We start from the raw sequence: 20,438 nt of genomic DNA, 5'->3' as shown, positions 1-20,438 counted from the left end.
TGTGTGTGTGTGTGTGTGTGTGTGTGTGTGTGTGTGTGTGTGTGGTGTTCTCTCTCTGTGTGTCTCTTTCTCTCCCTCTCTCTCTGTCTCTTTCTCATGTGTGTCTCTCTGTGTTTTACACATATACTGTTGCATGTCGGAAAGACTGGCTCCATTATTATTGTTGTGTTTAAGTTCAAAGTAAAAACATTTTCTATTTCCTAATACGTTAGGATTTCAACCTGCAAAGGAGTCTGTAAATGTTAAACACTGTCTATGACTAGGAAATGGAGAGGTAGATGTCGAACTTTATCTAAGGGGTTGATACCTTAAATTATATATCCTATTACAAGGCATATCAACTCAAGAAGAATTCTTCATTTTTCTTACACTCAAAAAGTTTAGGGAAAAAAATCACAGATGTTAAAGTCATCGCTTTATGAAGATGGCCATTGATATATGGCAGATTTAGATTACTTCTTAACAGCAAATGTCTAAGGAAAAACTTAATAAAATAAGGAATCCATCAATGCCCTGCACACGAGCCTCTCTCAGGGTAGTAGGTGCCTGTCTGAAAGATTGGTGGAATGACATAATTCCATAAAGCAACACTGCTTTAAAGGCATCATGGGAGCTTTGCTATTTAAAGAAATCTTGGGAGGAGGCCATCTCTTAACAAATGCTACCTTTTCACACGGGAAATGTATTTATGCAATAATATAACCTCACATCGTTTAACAGAGTCCTGAGATAATACATAAATCTATACAGAAAAAAAACAAAATCACGTATTTATAATTGATTTTACAGTATACTACATAATATCACAATGCAAAAGTATTTTTGTGAGTTAACCCACTATCAAATGCTATACTACCATAAAGCCATTATGGGGATTAAACCAGAAATGCCGGCTTATTTACTGGTTCTATAAGACAACATGAAGGCCTTTGTTACTATCTTCAATAACTGTCCATTCCATCTCTTTAACAACATGAAATCTTAAAGAAAACTCGAAAAGGAGAAGCTCCTGTCATGACCCATTAGTTTTACTCAGCCTCTGTTTATGCTTTCTCTGCAAACACTTTTGAATCATCCAAGATTATCCTTCCACAGTAGAGGAAGCCAACATTCCAACCAGGGATTAATAAAAATGAGTGCCTCCGAGATTACATAGATGGATTCCAAAGTGGATGCAGGTCACGTGATCACTGAGGCTGGACCTGTTTCCCAGGGTATCCCAAGCACGCCTAGTCTATCTAATTTTAGCCCCATCACTCAGAACAAAGGGACCAATGGAGAACTAATCCCACCCAGGTGGGTATCTTTCTCTCAGTGCCTAGGAAGAGGCATCTCCCCCCCATGCATACAGTGCCCCAGCATTTCTGTGATAATCTGTACGCTTTCTCTGAGAGACAGAATATAAACCCGAAGACAATAGTGGCCTTGACTCATGAAGATCAATGGCAAGGAGAAGCCCTGGAATAAAGCAGGTCCCTGCTAAAGTCAGATGATCTGAGAGTCAGTCTCCACTTTACCTCCTGAAAACACGTGAGCATCAGCGTTCTACTGCGTGGGCTCATATTTTTCACCTGGGCAAAAGTGGGCCCAGCTTTTCATCTACACCTGCAGGCTTTTGTGGGAACTCACGGAATTCACATTTGAGCATGACTTGGGCTGCTTACATCCAGTCAGGAAAGCTAGAATCTGATCTTAGTATCCCCAGAGGTCAAGGTCTGTGTGGGTATAGCCATGTGTACATGGGAAAATACCATATTTACAAATCAATTCATAGAGCAGTATGCAGCCAGAAGTCCTTTCTCCAGGTGCCTTTGCTCTCTGTCAATAACTTAGCACTTATATCGACTTTCATTTGGAAAAGTTAAGAACATAACTTTCTGAAGAGGGAAATTATATAATTTAGTATGAATAAAGCTAAATTATAATCAAATTATAATTAAATTCAAGCTCAGAGAGAACAATGCACCAAAATATTTAGCAAACGTTCATAAAAGGAAGAAAATCTTTAAAGACAGAATAAGAATTTTCGTGGAAAGATAACTAAACACATTGAGGTGAAAAACATGATTTTGTATGTTTTGACTGTTTCCCATAAAATAAAAATTTAACATTTATAAGTCATGTTTTAGTATATGTTTTTGTATTTGTTAATTTTTAGACTGTATTTTAATTAAATATTTATATCAAATATATTTTAAATTAAAATATAGTGATTCCCCCCTTTCTTCCCTTAAACATCTCTGATGTCCCTCCTTCCAATTACTCTTCACAAGTTCTCCCCTCTCAAATAGATTTGAATTTGATTTGAATTTTTGCAATGACGAATTCAACATCACACAGCCATTTTGACACAGCACAAATCAGGAAGTATTCAAGATCGCATCCTTCCCCTAGCGTTAGGGATGCGACCACCCACAGGAACAAGGGGCAAGTCCTACCATGAGTCAGGCTTATACTTAGATAATCTAACATGATGAATTCTTCCACGTCTGTCTATCTCCTTCTGATTACACTCCCTGGACTTAGATCTTAAAACGCTGGTTTAATTTTGAACTGAAGCTTCCGACAAGGGATGTTCTATGTATATACACTCATAGGGATCCCAGGGAAATGTTAAGGCCTGCTTCACTTTATATAGCATTAATAGCCAGCAAATGCTAAATATAATCCCACAATGTGTATGCCTTGTCTCATCTGGAAGAACAGGAAAGAATGAGAAGTTAGTAGACTATTTTTTGAGCGAACTGAAGGAAAAAGGTATTTTCCTTTCTCCCTGAGTATGTAGTGTGCTAGCATTGATTCTTACTCCCGCAGGGACAGAAAAAGCCCTATCACAGATAGTTGGACCAAAATCGTTCTATTCAACCCTTCAATAGACAAATGCCATCTCGCATCCTCATTTCCAATAGAAGATACGGAATGGACCTTCCAATACAATCTGGCTCTTGAAAAAATTCTCAGATTAAACCTTTGCTTCAGACCCCCACAAGGCTGCTCTCCTCTGTAACACCCACGACAGCAAGTGGACCATGAGGGAAGTACCAAGTGGATGATAAAAAGCAGCAGCACCCTGCCCTAACCCTGGGAGAACTATGGGTGGGTACCAGGGGTGATACACAAGGCATCCTTGCAAGGAGAGACAGACAAGAGAGAATGTTGAGCTGCCTCTTCTTAACCTTGCAACTTTCTGGTTCAGCTTAGCTGAGGCGCTAACTTCCTGATAGCTGGTAGACAATCTATGACAGAATTCCATATACTCAAGGGTACAGCAACATGCCCAGTGGAGTCCCTTTGTGTGTAGCCCCAGCAGAACTCTATGGGCAACCAGCAAGTCCACAGAATACTCTGTGAACAAAACATGCCTCCCCAGAAGAGCGTGACTGCTCACGATGTAATTTAAACAACAACAGAAGAGGGGGTAAAATGCACACACACACACACACACACACACACACACACACACACACACACAAACAGATACATACATGCTCTTCATTCTGTCTTTTAAGTGTATTTCAATATAGCCCTTTATTTTAAAGAGCAGAAACTATACAAAGATAATCATAATAGTGGTACATAGTAACAGAAAGGGTTTAATAAAATTCTATTTCATCAGCTATGGGGCAGGAATTATCTTCCCCTTAGTGTCTGGGTATCTCTGAGATCCACCATGGGCTAGGCACTATGCATTACATATGGTATAAGCTTTTGGATATGAATGCATTTCAATGCACTATACTCAGGATAAGTGATACAGTTTATGTATACAGTAATCCCTCATTATACTTGGGTTTCTGGTGCTAAGATTCCCACCCCCCCCCCCAGACACCCAACCCCACAGAAGCTCAAGTACCTTATGTCCAATGCCATCATCTGGACTGTAACATACACATATCTTATACAATATTTCTAGATTGCTTATAAACTAAAACAAAATGCAAATGAAATGTTGATAGCTATGAGACTATTCTGTACGAGTCAAGACAAGAGAAACATCCGTACTTGTTTAGCGCAGCTGTAATTTTGAAAAATTATTTGAGTTGTAACTGGTTGGATCTGGGAAACTGGAGTGCCTGAGCACAACGAGTTGACTCCACAGGATATGTGACTAAATCTGATGTTTTCCCAGTGATGTTTGGAAGGAAATATGCCACTCACACAAACAGTAGGGCCTGCCATGATCTCATAGGCCATGTATCCTTGTACACTGGGCTTCAATAAAACCAGGGAGGACAGGACAGCACTGTTGTTCATCTATCTGGGATAGGGATCCTTGGTACAAGGGAACATTACTGCAGTTTCTAACACCTGGGTACTAGATCTTCTCCTGGGTGGTGCCCAGGAGAGAGGGCTCACCCAAGGCAGAGGCAGTGGATGAGGGGCCCCCTGGCAAGACTACCTTCCTGTACAGAAGTACTTTTTACTGGACAACCTGTTTCCATTCATTTGTTTTAATCTTTCTTTGGATCAGGCCGGCAGCCCATTAATCATTTCTGTCATCCCCTTACCGAATCCAGGGCAACAGATCTGTTTTTCTAAAGTCTCTGGGCCAGAAATCAACTGAAAAAAAAAAGGGGGGGAAATCCTCTACTTCTCATGCGGCTGGCCAGAGTGCTGGCTGGAAACAGCCACCAATTGTGATCACTTTCCTCTGAGGCCCATAATTGTACACAACGGTCCATGGAAAGTTTTGAAAGGGAATCTGGATAGGAAGTGGAGCTGGGGAGTTACAAAAGCAACCTCTGAAGACAGCAGCTAAGGAAGATGTAAGCACCAGAGAAGGCTAAGTAAATGCCAGGCCAATAACAAAGACATAGATGACCTGAAATGATAAAAAAAAATGAAAATAAACCAATCAAAACGCTACCCATTGGCAAAGAAAAGTTCTCTTAGGGAGGTGGCATAATTGATTATATAAAAAATGTGGAAAAAACTTTGAGATCACAATGAAGCACTAGTATCTTAGGTTCATATTTAAACACACACACATCTATAACAGCTATGTTTATACATTTTACTTCCATATCAGTTTGTTCTCGTGAATATATTTATGTGATATATACATCATATAAATTAAAAAGCTGAGCTTTCAAGACAGATGAAAACATGGAGGATGTACTGTCAACAGAAAACAGGAGAACCCAGCTTGCCTTGGACCATTACATAGATAAAGACTCTTTCAATCTCTTAACTATGTAGAACACATAGAAATTCGCATTCATACCAGGTATAAAATACATGTAAGGCATTAGCAATCTAGGTATCTTCTCCACAACTGATATTTTTAAGTTGATTAAGGACCAGTTCTTTATAAATGAGAGAGAATGCCCGAGAGATGCCAGGAAAGGCTATGGTGCCAACTGGGATGTTCTTCAAAGACCATGGACTCTTGGTAACAGATTCAGAAGGTATGACAATTTCTTAAAGCTCCCCGATTCTATGATACTATTATGCTCATGAGAATGGGCCAATGTTCAGAGAAAAGTAGTGTATCTCATATAGACGAGTATTTCTCAATTATGGTATCGAGTCCCATTTTAATTTGCAGTGATCAATTGTATCCAAAGCTTGATGTGGATACACGTTTTCAGTATTGAATTTTGTGAATGATTTACTGAAAAAACTAAAATAGAGCCATTTAGTTATATTTTAGTCATATTACTTGCCAGCTGCCACTTTTTATAGACCATGTAAAGACTATACAAATATGCCGCCATAATGTCACAGAAATACAGACACTGGCTCTTTGGAGCTGAGAAAGAAATGACATAGGAACAGTATTTAAAGAATTTTTATGGGTTCCTTTTACTTAGGTACATCTTCGAAAGGCTAATCACCTATGTTATAGTATAGTTTAGAGAGATGAATGGGTACAAATACAAATAATGTGAACATTACAAAGAAAAAAATCTTACCACAAACGCTATTGTACTTCTTAGCGTGGACTCCCACTGGAAGCAGCTTTTGAAGAACTGTATTGTATTCCATACTGCCATCGTGAGTCTTTTCACCCTGTCTGCATCTCTTGATAAGATCTGGGTTTTTAAAAAAAAAAATGGAAAACAGACAGGTCAATTAGACTTACATTCTCTGGCTGTTCCCTTAGACCAGCTGTCCTGGCTGTTTAAATTGTATTATGCGCAGTGCCCATTAAAAAAGGATGAAGTCCTTGTACTTCTAAAACCATTTCAAAATATTGTCATCCATCGGGAACAAGAAGTTCCGATCTGTGCTATGGCTCATTTTTATGAAAACTAGCTTGTTTGAATAGTGTTCAGTACAAAACCAGGTAGAGGAGAGATCTGCAGCCACCAGGCATTTGGTGGACGCAAGTGCTGTGTGCGTGCGCGTGCGTGGCGTGGGAGAGCACACGTATGTGCGTGTACACAGCGTGGCAAGGAGCGAGAGAAGTATAGAAACAAAGCAACAAAGAGCAATATTGAGTCCGAATGGAAATGAGTGTCAAGATGGTATTTAGTACGGCTGCAACTGGAGAGAACACCAGTAGGAAAGCCCTAGTATTACAGCTTAGTTAGACCAAAAGGTGACCTTTTGGTCACCCAGCCTTCCCTTTCCCAGCTGGACAGTCGTCAGGACACTTCTCGACCTTTCTCCCCCAAAGGACTGCCACTGTGTTTAACCTTACAGGTGGTTGTGAGAATTCCAGACTTGGTTTTAAGTATTTGTTTCATAAGTAAGAACTTGAACTTTATGACCATCGAGGGTAGCCCAGCGGTGTGCAGGACTTGAGGAGGGTCCTGACCCATCTAGGGAATTTAGTCCCAGATTTCTCCTCTACTCTCAAAGCCAAAGCCACCCCAGTGGCCAAGTTATTTTGTAAAGGAAATCTCTTTTCTCCCAGCGGGAGGCACAGTATTTTGATTTGCTTGCAAAGCTGTCGCCTGGCCTACCTCCACTGAGGTTTTAACTTTCAAGTAAACAGAGCAAAAGACAAAAAATAATAATAACGAAGACTTTTACTCGGATTACACACAATGATTATTGTGCTCAATGCTATGGCACCGAAACAAAACATCCAGTTACTTCCCACCAAAAGACTGCTAAGTCCCTTCCTCGGTGTATGTGTGTGTGTGTGGGGGGGGGGGGGCAGAAGTTCATGGGAAACAAAAGGAAGATAAGATTGCTTTATATTTAACTGCTTTGTGTCATGCACAGCTGCTCACCCCAGAGGAAGCTGTGGAAGTAATAAACACTTTTAAAGGAGGGACACTTTGTTCTTTGTTACACAACTGAAGAGGAACAATGGGTCCTGCCTGAAATCCCGGACTCTATCTAAAGAGGACAGGGAGGGACACTGAAGAAAGAAATGCAAAGGTCATGAGTTTTCTTTTTGAATATGAAGTTCCTCCCCCCACCCCGTCACCCCTCCCCCCCCATTCTAGATCTTTACCTTTTGTTGAACTGATAAGAAAGGAATTCAGTGTGGTGGGCAAAAAGAGAGATAGCTAATTCAGTATGGGGTGAAATGCCCACACTGCCTAAATTTAGACACAGGGAGCAAACGGGTGAACCTGAGGCTAGAAGCTTCCCCAGTCCCTTGGGAAAATCCTTCATCCACTGAACAAACAGAGAGCCCTTGCCTTTAGCCGTGAAAGGAGAAACCAAAATGAAGCAAATGAAGGAAATTTAGGTTATCTGGGCTCCACACTCAGGCTCAGAGAACCTCTTGGTCCGCTGCAGGGCGCACACCCTCTCTCTCCTCCCAGGAATATGTTTTAAGCCTCTCCTCTTTGACCTGGCTGAAGCCCCATTTTAAGAGAGAAGACAAGAGAAAGAAATGAAGAGATGAGGAGTCCAAGTGAATGAGTGGGAGAGGAGCAAAGTGAAAGAATCCAGCCACAATCAGAAATACTTGGCTCCTAGGTGCTGAAGGGACTCCAAGCCAGTTGTGGGTGCCACCTACCTTTTTGGACAGCTTGCGGCTGTCTTCCACAAAGCGCTTCTCTCTTGGAGCAAAGGTCCTGATACTTGCTTTGACCTGGAAAAACATGGCCGTTACAGCATTCAGAGGGATTCCATTCTCTTCCCAGATGGCTGAGAAGATCACAAAGAATGAGACCTTTTACTGCACAGGTCACGTTTAGGGACCAGAAAGTGGTGGGTCCTGTCTTGCTTAACCAAGGTCCCAGGATCATAAAATCCCTGGGAAAGTCAGGCTGGACCTGGGACAGTTTGGTCCCCATTTGGAGAAATCCACAGAAGTATTTCAAAACCGGGACAGACACCGAGCTTCATAAATTTTCATGCTAATCTAAATGACAAAAAAATTCTCCTCTCATTTTGGACTCAACTTTCAACAATTGTACCTAAAACAGGAATGACAGTTCCCAGTCCATAAAAATAACATTTCCAACAGACAATCTCATTACTTCCAGTGACCTGAAAAAGCAAGTAAATGGGCCATGTTAGCTCGTTTACAGGGGGGAAACTGTGCCCCAAGGGAATTCACTGACTCGTTCAAACCAAAAGAGTGAGGGAAAACTTCAAAAACTGAAACACGAATCTACCGCCACTGTATCCCTTAACCAACATATTTTCCACCTATGACTGCACTCATATCTTGAATGAATAACATAATCTCCATATAATCCATACGCAAGTGCTTCTCAGAAGAAAGCATTAGATTGGGTCACCTCTCCTGCAAACTACGCAGACGGTCTATCTGGGTGGAAAAGAAAGGGATAGCAGAACACACTCTTATGTTGACGGCCATCTTTCAGTTTCAGCATTATTGAGAATTTGAGACTAGGGAGATACAAAAATCTATGACAGTCATTGTTTTAGAGCCCACACACTTCTATATCACAGATTAAACAGATATGCTATATATTGCATGTGGATTATATATAAAACCTAAAATGTATGTTTATAGAATGGACTATATGTATGTATGATGTGTGATATTTTTGAATGATCAGTAGATAACATATAGACATACAAAGTATGTATGTATACATAGATATACAAAGACTACTGTTTCCTTTATTTTTAATTTTTTTTCCTTGATATTTAGGCCTCACCAATCCTGTGGCTCAACTATTTGAAACTTGGAGCATTCAAGATGAATTTTATGGCTAAGGTATAAAACACAACAGCACCATTCTCCAGCTTCAATTCTAAAACGTTTGACATTAATCTGAGACTACACAGCCTGAACATCATCTGTTTTCCATATTGAAAAGCTGGGGTGGGGAGCACATCCTGAGGTCACTTACTGGATTATATATGAGGTCCATCTCTAAGTAAATAAGCCCTTTAAAAGCCTGTTCCAAATCTTTATTCTTCAACACGTAACAGTTTGGTTGTCCATCTCTAATCTGTTAGGGAAAAAAAGACAAAGTACATATTAGTGCCAATGTTCTTCATGTTTTAAATGGAAAAAAAATCAAAACTAACTTTGACTAAGTTGAGAACATATTTAATTTTTTTTGCCCTCTATAAAAATGTATTTTACAACTCATTTTGTATGTATTAGCATGATTGGGTAATTTACCTACAGTTTATATAGTGATCTCATTTTCCCACTATATGATTACAGATGAAACAAATATTAGGTAGGGAATAAATGAAAGATGAGTCAACTTTTAATTCTAGAGTGGCATTGCAATTGACAGCAAGGTAAAGTAACGACCATTGGCTCAACATGGTGTGTGGCACAGATTATGACAAGATGACAGGAAGTTTTTTGGTTCCCAAATTCTAAAGTTTACATTTTCCACATCCTCAAATACGATGAACACTCTTTATAATTTCTGGCCAATAGTCCTAAAAATTGTCAAGATCATGGGGAAAAAGTGACAGAATAGGAAACTGCTATGATTCCAAAAAGACTAGGGTTAGAAGTATATAGTGCGATCAAAAACCCATTGCCATTGTTCTTGAGTTCTCAGTAGTCCTCATTGTCTGCTATGTAAGTCCGGTTTTACCCCATGCTTTTTCAGACCCAGGCTAGCTGGTCTTGGTGAATTCCCGAAAGATCATCCCCATTGTCTCAGTGTGTGGGTGTACCCCTCGCGGTCCTGAGTTCCTTGCTCGTGCTCCCCCTCCTTCTGTTCCTGATTTGGACCTTAAGATTTCTGTCCGGTGCTCCAATGTGGGTCTCTGACTCCTTTCATCGCCTGATGAAGGTTAATATTCAGGAGGATGCCTATATGTTTGTCTTTGGATTCACCTTCTAATTTAGCTTCTCTAGGATCGCGAATTATAAGCTCACTGCACATACTGGCTTTGGGGGAGCCTAGGCAGTTTGGATGCTCAACTTACTAAACCTGGATGGAGGTGGGCGGTCCTTGGACTTCCTACAGGTCAGGGAACCCTGATTGCTCTTCAAGCTGATGAGGGAGAGGGACTTGATCAGGGGAGGGGGAGGGAAATGGGAGGCAGTGGCGGGGAGGAGGCAGAAATCCTTAATAAATAAATAAATTAAAAAAAAAAAAAAGAAGTATATAGTGCCATGAACTGGGCCCTGGGAAAGAAAAATATACATTATTGAAAAACAAGATGAAATCCAATTAAGACCCAAGTTTACTTATTCATAACATACAACTATTGGTGATGTTTTCATGCTGGCAAATCAATGTAGTAATGCAAGGTGCTAACGTAGGAAGAAAATGGAGAGCTCTCTTTTCTTAGCAGCCTCAATTTAGTTAAAAAATTATTACCAAAATGATTAAAGAACCATAAGAAAATGAATAAAGGAACTAATTTTTATTATGAAGCTATCAGTGGTTTACTGGTGCCCCCCAAATTAATATTAAGTAAATCAAAACCTACCTGAAATTGGAATCAAGATCCCAAATCATTCAAGATATACAACATGCCTACACATCCATGTCTTTGACAGGACCAAGACCCTGTGACTTCCCTGCCAGACTTCAGGGCACTTCCTCTCCCTATGCTACCTGCCTGCAGTTCCCAGCAAACAGGAACCTCCCTTCTCAGCAAGCACCATCCTCCCTCTGCAGTTCAGAAAGCCCTGGGCTCCCTTGAAAGCATGCTAGCTATAGAATTCCTTGTTCTGTCTTGACCTTGAGAGCAGCTGCCCTGCTTGTCCTACACAGCCATGGTGGATGGTGATGAAATTTCTGGAATTTAGGAAGCATGCTCCACTCTAAAGAGCCTCAGCACAACCTGGGCTCCTTGTGACTGTGACGCCTGATGATTCAAAGAACTTGGAAAATTGGAAGGCCGGGAATCTGAGCCATATTTTAAATGACTATTGCTGTCACTGCAGTCATTCACACAAGTGTTCTTATAAACACTGGTGGAAATGAGTTGAGTAAGTCACGGCGGGGAAACAGCAATTCCACTTTACAAGGGAGAGGTCATCTTCCTTCCCAAAGCGCCCCACCTCTCAGATTGAATAGCTTTCATACAGAAAGATGGTTTTCCTGGTCAGTGGCTGAGAGGAAGGGGGTGTCCCATCAAGTCCCAGCTTCCTTCCTCAACGGTGTCCAAACAGGATTTGCGGCTTCCGCTCTGGCGTAGAGTCTCACTCAATAAATTGTCGGTGTTAAAGTTGAAAGACATAAATACAAAAACAGCATGTCAACTTGCCAAGCTGAAGTGCTTCCAACTTCGTTTGGTTTCGGTCTTCAGTTCTTGTAATGTTATCTTAAAATTTCCACGGTTTCTTAAGGATGAGGGAAGGTCAGCAGAAGAACAAAAAAGTAGCCATATAAAAATATTTCATAGAAGAGGGAGGTTCTCTCCCTCTCTTTTTTTAAATTCGGTAAATGATCATTTCCTGTTACTCAATGTCCCCAGCATTGTGTCAGCAAAACTCAGAATCCACATAGGAACATTAAAGGTATCATCAAAGTCGGAGATACAATGAAATATAGTCATGTTTACTACTTTAATAGCAGATTAATATAAAACATACAAATTTCAAAAGCTTGAAGATTACAAAAATAAACACCCAATTCCTTTAATATATATATTATATATATTATTATATATATTGTGATATATATCACAATTCCATTCCTGGACCACAGATTAAGTAGGAATTTGATGCACATCTTCCTCATTTTTACCATTGAAACTTTAGAGTCACAAAAATTAGTCTTAAATAAAGGATTTAAGTTTTTATTGTTAAGACTATGTGAAGTATATAACCTTATTTTATAGGTATCAATATGATTTGGTGATATTATTTGACATATGTCTCTTTGTTACCTCTATATAATATTTAAAATGAAAATGAGCTACAATGTTTGAGAATGTGGTATCACAGTAGCTACTAACAGTAAAACAGAAGAGAACATTCTGGAAAATCTTTCCAGTATTACTGTATAACTGAACTGTTGACACTTAGATACAGGACAAAAAGTTGGTCTGAACTGCTGTTTGCATCTGCCCAACTCCTACATGATGTTGTCACATGAAAGCTTCACATGTTTATTACACATTTAAGGCTATAAATGATTATAGCCTCAATTTATAGTGCTTTATAGTGAGAATTCAGAATATTGTTTCTAACATTAAAATCTTAACAATTTTAGTTAATTGCAAAATTAAAATACAGTCAAAAGAATATTTAGAGGTGAGAATCTGTGTGAATTTTCATCTCTAGTTATGAGATAGCTGAAATCTAAGTTAAAAGTGTGAAGCCCCCATCAACCCAGCCAGAAAGAAGCAACAGGTTTAAATTCATGACGAAAGCAGGCAGGCCCTCATGTTGGAGAGTCTTGAGTGCTAACCTCTGGGAGGACAGAGTTTCTATCAAACTGAGGTTCTTGGACGAAAATACCAGATAATATATTGAACTTCAGTTCTGTATGATTAAAATCTTGAAACTGATTTATCACATAATTTTTGTACTCAACATTATTTGCACCAAGGACAATATTAGTCCATAATTCAAGGCATATTCATGTGGCAGTATAACACACTCACACACACACACACACACACACACACACACACACACACATATTGGAAATAGTGTTTCCATAAGTACAAATAGCCTCTTTCATAATTAGGAACAGTATCTTCTGGAATTATTAGGAATTCCTCCATAGTTTAAAGCAGTACTTATTAAAGCTAGAAACAAATACCTTTCACAATTAGGAACAGTACTTTTCATATATAGGGAAGCTGCTGCCATAATTATCAAAAGTAACCACCACGATTTAAAAATGGTCATTTCTATCTACGCTAGATTATTTTTCAGTTCAGTATGAAACATAAATCATCCGTCTGGAGTACGGTAAAAGCTAACTCTTTGATAATTATCCAGTGATTTTTAAAAGCACCAGGAAGTCTGTTACTAAATAATAATTTGAGATTTGGGATCAAAGAAAAACTGTGAGAGTGGCCTGTAACCACAGTAAGGAACAGACGATAGCCAGGGCCTGCCTCCCCTCTCAATGGTGGCCACGCAGAGACTCTGCTAGAGAAGTCCACTGCTTGAAGACTCCAAACAATAGCTCCAAAGCCACAGTCACTCCAAGGGGGCTGGTTAATCCTGGTGGGCCACAATCAAAAGGAGCAGAAATGAATACAAGAGACAGATTTGTGCAGAGGAAGGAAGATATGGTATAAAGGTGGCAGGGAGGTTTTATATATTTGTGAAGTGTGTATGTGTGTGTGGTGTGTGTGTGTGTGTGTGTGTGTGTGTGTGTAAATTTGCAAACAAATTAAACTTTAAAATTACCATGTTAAGAAAATAAAAATTCCAATATAAACCACAATAATTCCGAAACTAACATTTTTCTACATAAAAGAGCATCACCTCTGCTTATTCTTAAGCACTGAAAATGTGAAAAGCTTTTTAAAAGTTGGTGAATAAAACTTTTGAGTCAGAGGAATATTCTACTCCTTGTTTTTAAAAACATGAACTGAAGGTGATGTACTGTAGCACACGAGGACACACAGAAAACAAAACAACAAAAAAAAAATCCCAATCGCATTTTTCCCAAACAAGAATTATCTCTATTGTGATTCACCATAAAACTCTCTGATGCAATATGTTACCAAAGTGAATCAGGATCAATACGAAGGAATAAAACCACGGGAGAGCTTAAAGAGGAAAGCCATGCATTTAAGATCAAAATCCCAAGTAAAAAGTAGTATCGATTCCATCACTGCTTGACCTTCAAACTAGAAAGGGGAGAACATTTGGATAAAGACTAGTTTCCTGTATCAAATACTATTCTCCACTCCACATGACGGGAAAAAAATGTGGCTACACCATTGTACAGCAGCTGAGCCCAGTTTTGAGGCACAAGCTAAATAACTTGCCAATAGAATATGATAAGGAGAGAGAGACACGTGAGACACATGACTTGGCAAGAGGACAATTGATCCACTTTATCTGATAGCACTTCACTTTCTTCATGCAGCTTAGCACCAGGCCAGGGTCCAGTGACATGAGCTACAAACAGCAGGAGAGGTTAATGCCTATCCCTGCATAGACATCAGCTACCCAGGAGCTCAAGGAGCCCAACACCCCTTCCTTGGCCCATGTCACCATATCTTACATCTCCTCTCCAAGGCAGTCAAGCCTTGTACCAGAAGCAAACCCAAAACCGAAATCAAGAAATGCCATGAAGCCTGATATTCTTCGGGCTTCTCACAGCCACTGTTCCTAAAATACAAGCTATTTCCATACACACTTTACAGAGGACTCTAAAAGTTATGGGAAAATTTACACACAAAAAAATTTACAAGAAGAATACAGCATTAATAATTTTGGACAGATGCATCTGTAATTTGTAATGTAGACTCTTATTGATGTTAGTTCTTTCATCTCAAGGAGCACCTAAACACCCATTCTGAGGTTTAACTTGGACTTTGCATTTACACTCTCAAATGCATTTTTATGCACCATGTCTCTGTATAACTTCTGTATGTTATGTTATCTTTCTTATTTAGGATTTCTTTATAATAAACTTTAAATTAAAAAAATCTAAAGAGGACAGGCAATGACTGAGGCAGACCTTAGAGGTGAATGAACTGAGTTAATAATTCTGTCTTTGCTTCTGGCTCGCTGGATAACTTCATTTAAATTACCTAGCTCTTCTGTTCTTGTTTCTTAATTCTTAAGATGTAAATAATAATGCTATTTATCTCCGAGGTGAAATACATCAGCAGTCAGTCACAGTGGGGAGTACATAAGAATTATTAAATAGATGGCATATGTTTAATATCATCTATCTCCATTTGATTTAATTTGCATGCGCAGAAATTATGCATATATACATATGCATAGATATGTGTGCTAATATACTGGTAATAGCAGGTTCTCAGATATCCTGGACTAGTGCTCTTCCACTGTCTTATACCCGCCCCCCAGCTCTTTCTTCTTTAACATTTTGAAGCAGGGTCTTCCTAGGTTGCTTAGCTTGGCACTAAGTGCATCCTGTAAGCCCAAGAAGGGTTTGAATGTTGCCATTCTTTTGCCTTAGCCTCCAGAGTAGCTGAGATTACAGGCCTGTACCATCAACCCAGGTGTAAAGTATGTTCTTTTAAATTACATCTGATGAGTTGTGTGTTAATAGTTCTTTATATCCACCAGTCTCCAGCAGTTTTCGACTGTGATAAATGTTGGCAGAAGGCTGTGTGGATCATCCATTCATTTCTCAAGCTACAGCCCCTTGGTATAATCACTGAGTCATGGGAGGTGGGTGATTTGAGGGCCGAAACAAGCCTTGCCAGGTTGGGTTCCTGAAATCCTTAAGTGATTTGCATTCCCAGTGAAGAAGGTTGTTTTTCTCCACATTTTACCTTGGGGAAATGAGCAGGTCTCTGGTACATAGGAGCTTTTGTAAACAAATGAGACGGCTTTGTGAAAGCAGACAGATATATTTAGTTCGCATTTCTGCTGTTGTGTCTGTGTGACTGACTATATATAACTACTTCATCCCTGTGTGCTCCAGATGTCGTTTTAAAATAGATACCCAGATACGAGATGGGTACACATGACATTCTAAGCCACTTTTATCCGAGTCACTCTTTCCAGCATTATTCCAAGGCATCCCTTCCTCCCATTTGATAATGAAAACTCTTAAGCAGATTTGTTCATCCAGATGCTTATATTAACAGGATCATTTAAATTGCTAAAATAAGGTAAAGGAACATGACAGTGGATGTGTGCGGGCCCTGATTCATATTCACCAGTTCGCACATCCTCACAACATACATGGAGGAACTAGCTTCATATCAACAGTAAGGACTCAAAGCCAGAGAAGCTAGGGAACTTGCAACACCTCAGCCAAGTTCCATGAGAAGCCAGTGGTTCATTCCCTGATTTGCCAATTTGTTCTCCATTCTTAACTATTGAGAACATAACTAGAGAGGCCGTTTCTGGGCTATCAGGGTTTCTCTTTTCGGTTAACTTTTCTGCCAGGTTGACTTGACTTAGATTCAATACATGCTAGCCACAAACATTTGCTTATAAGCTATAATTCCATTTTCACTGTTGTTTTGGTTTTGGAACCATTCCATCTTTCGTCTTTGAATTTACCATGGTAACTGGTGTTTAGGCTACAAAGACTGACATCTGAGCATCTTAGGAATTTTTCTCTCTTACTGCTTCTTTTCCACTTGTATCTTCAAGACATTCCTTTAATATAATCAGCTTCTTGACAGCTTTTACTGAATTCGTCAATTAGATCAATGTATAGAGTGTATTCTGATTATCCTACCCTTTTTCTGTCTGACTTTAGCTTCCTACTTTCCCTCCACCCTCACACCAAGCCCCTTCCGCACATATGAAAGTGCTTTGGTTTGGGTTTTGAGACTCACTGGGTCTCATAAGCATCACATGTTTGACCACAGGTTTTGAAATCTCACTGAAGCTTGGTAGGCTTGTCAGTGGGTCCACAACTGAACACAACCATAGCCCTTCTCAGAAGCCACTGGTATCCAATAGTTAAGCGTGAAGGGGTAGGAATACATGCCCCCCCCCAGATCCTTAACTGACTATTGACAGATCTAGTGGGCGTGTGCAGGCCCAATGCAGGTCAGCGCAGCTGCTGTGAGATTATGACGACATTGTCTACATCACATCTAGAAGACGATATTTCACTGCCTTTCTTCCTGTCCTCTGGCTCTTACGTTCTTCCTGCTCCCTTTCCACAGTGTTCACTCAGCTTCAATGGAGGTGGTACAAATGACCTGTTTAGGCCTGAATACCCAGCCACCATTTATTCTCAGAACCCCAAACAGCCAGCCTCTTCACATTCATCATATTTCATTGCAAAGAGGGGTAATATTATTAAGAACAGAAGTAGCATTTTCCTGAGGTTATAAACATATCTAGAAAGCATCTTGATACCATGTCAATTCTGATAACCAATAATAAGTTCACCCCCAGCTGGGAGACTGTGAATTATGAGATGGGCCTTAAATACAATCAGAACATTGTTGGTTACCACCATGAACAATCATGGCACTCCTGCAACAGTGGGCACCTCTTGCTCGACAGATTGGGGTTCTAGTCCCTAGTGTTAACAGCTGTGTAACACCATCGGCCCTCATCAGGCTGCATAGTGCTTCCTAGACCATGAAACCTTGGGAGCTGGGAGAAAGCTTACAGCTCAGTTCCTACTTGATTCATTTTACAAGTAAAACATGTGTGGCCTCCAGAAATAAGGTCTTATCAACTAGTTCTGACAGAAACCAAGAAGAAATGAAAAGAACTTGCATTCTTCTAAGTGTTTAGTGTTTAATTCTTCTTGAAATTACTATTGCGCTTAGTGGGATGTTTTACCCTAACTTCCTAAACAGCTGATTTTCCCAGACCAAATTACCAAGTCTCTTATCATTTACACAGTGACTTCATATTTCAGATTTATTTAATGCTAAGTGATCTCTAATTAGTGCTCTATCAAATCATTCACTAAGTTCTAGAATATCTTCATATAGATCTTAGACATACTATTTTCTTTGTTTTATGTTGCAGTCTTGGTTTTTAATTTTCTAATTAATACAGCTATCAATATCACTTTCTTAATATGCATCTTACTGATCTTTTATATTCTGTTGCTTAACTATGTTTACAGATATCTGAAATTATGTGATAGCAATTAATGTGATTTTTTAGTTAAGATGTACATAATAATTTTCCATATAATTTTGGATTGGCTGTAGCTGATATAGAAGATTTATGTTTTCACTGATTGATTCATAAACTTCAGCCTGTTTAATTCTCTAAGCAGTTGGCTAGAGAAGGCCATAATACTACTTTCATTTTGGAGGTGAAGGCATAGAAGGAATATTGTGGCATTACTGTCATGGTTCTGAGGCTTTGGGCAGACACTGGAACTCGTGGTAAGGAAGTATCCTTCCGTGCTGCTATGATTTAGATATGGAGTGTTCCTCCTAAAGGCTCATGACATAAAGCACTTGTTTCCTGGCTGATTGAGCGATCTTGCAAGACTCTGAATTTCACAATCTAACTGGTTGAAGTAGACAATAGGGCACATCTTTCTTCTGACTGCAGCCTCCTCCTTCTCCTTTTCCATCCCATTTGTCTCTTCCTCCCTTCCTCCCCTTCCACTCCACAGTGAGACTTGGTGAAGAAGCTCTGGTACCACACACTGCTACTGGCATACTCTTTTGTTTAAGTGTGCATGGGACCAAGTGACCATGGGCTGAAACCTCTGAATCAGTAGCCAAAAATAACTATTTTTTACTTTCCTTGTCTATGTCCTACATTTTGGTCACAGTAACAGAAATATAACTAAGATGGTTGCCAAATTATTGGACTACTTGGTCCATACTCAGGAATGGGAGTAGAATTTTCTCCAGTACCCCTTCCACACCTGCTGATATGGCTGTGGAACATTCCACCTTTAATACATCATTGCAATCAATTACACGGTATGCTTCCTAATGTGTCAAACCTTTCTGATACACAGGAAGCATATTATTTTCTTTTCCTTCTGTTTTTCTTGTTATGACTTCTTCTAGTCACTAGGAAGAATTTAATACATTTTCCAATTTTCATATTATTAATTTCATGTAAACACTATCAACACTACTGATCTCCTTGATAGGTTATTTTCTTCATGACAAAAGAAGAAAATGCACAGAAAAACAAAGTTTAGAATCATTTGAAAACTTTTCTAAACTTTCCACGACTAATAAATTTCACTATATGGCAGATTCACTGTCTGATATCCAAATTCCCCTAATTATACTTCTAAAGATGATTTCCTTTGCCCTTTCAGCACATGCATTATTCCAAGTGCAGAACGGTCTTTTAGTTCCTTCGGAGAGAGCGAGCATCTTCACAGCACTCAGGTCCTCTCACATCCGCTTCCAGAGCCAGTTGAGAAGAGGTGCTGGTATTCACAGTTGCATCTTGCTTATTGTTTCTCATCCTCACCATAATTTTTTTCTTTAACACTGTAAATGGCTTATCAATTGCACTAGTATTGGGGGTGTATGCTGGTATGTGGATTTATCATAGCCACTGCACCACTGTCTGCATATCCTCCTTCTCATTTTGCGTTTTACTTCCTTTAGTCTCCACGAAGGTAGATAACACGGCTTTGCACACACCTGGCCAGCGTTCTGCCGCTGTGCTGCACTGCTCACCCTACTCTGAGGGAGTTGTTTTTCTTTATCAATTCTCTTCTAATCTTCTTAGTCTTATTTATCTTTGTTGAGTTGTTTAATTGATTTTCAACCTTTATATTTAGTTACTAAACCAATCATGTTACAATTATGCTTTTGGCCCTTGTGCACAGGTTTAGGTAATGTTGTTGCAAGTTTTAAGAATCATCTAACTGCAGTCGTGGAATGTGCATTGACTAATTCAGATTTCTTTTTCTTTTGGGGCCAGGTAGTTTGATAGTTCTTTCTTTCTTCTTTAATAACATATAAAAAGGAGACTTTGGTACTGTGACCATATTGTAATTTTTGCCTTTTTGGACTCTGCTGAGGTCTCCCAAACCAAGTTAACAGTATTTGAACATGATCAGTGGGTACTGGAAGACAACATTTTCCACTTTTATGCATGCATAGACACATAATACACAGATTTTTTATGTCTAATGTTTGAGAATTACACATTTATTGTATCTAAAAGTTATCTGGTAATCAGCAGATAGATGAAAATAAGATTACAGATCTTCCTGCTCAGAACTCTAATGCTCTAAAGTAGCATGCAAGACACTCACCTCTGTGGCCAGACCTACAGAATTGAAGCTCCATGAAACCACGTAGCATTGCTTTTATTTTGTCTGTGTTTGGAGCTTCCATGTTTATTCTGTTTCATTACTCAGTACCGGTAATGACGGAACACTAAATATCCACTAAGTTGTAGCACTAATCCATGATATATTTTATTTCAAGTTGGGTAGATGATATACATTTTTATTCTAATCTTGCAATTTAAAAAAATATTTTCTCTCCAATGTAAAACGTGAGATCTTCCACATGAAGGGCCACGTCTCTTATAA

The 20,438-nt window shown here is 39.4% G+C and overlaps 1 protein-coding gene across 1 annotated transcript in view; it reads right to left on the bottom strand.

Moving 5' to 3' along the window:
• Mctp2 (multiple C2 and transmembrane domain containing 2) overlaps nt 1–20,438 on the bottom strand; it is a 172,322-nt gene that overhangs the window by 64,035 nt on the left and 87,849 nt on the right. The window contains exons 14-16 of the mRNA XM_005357761.2: nt 9,237–9,338; nt 7,925–7,999; nt 5,916–6,035 (exon numbers count right to left, since the gene is read on the bottom strand). Coding sequence (XP_005357818.1) covers nt 5,916–6,035; nt 7,925–7,999; nt 9,237–9,338 — 297 coding nt within the window. The remainder of the gene's footprint in view (nt 1–5,915; nt 6,036–7,924; nt 8,000–9,236; nt 9,339–20,438) is intronic.

The sequence above is a fragment of the Microtus ochrogaster genome, chromosome 22, assembly GCF_000317375.1.
Source record: "Microtus ochrogaster isolate Prairie Vole_2 chromosome 22, MicOch1.0, whole genome shotgun sequence".
NCBI lineage: Eukaryota > Metazoa > Chordata > Mammalia > Rodentia > Cricetidae > Microtus > Microtus ochrogaster.
Note: the sequence above shows the minus strand (reverse complement) of the source record. Positions and strands in the feature narration are given on the sequence as shown.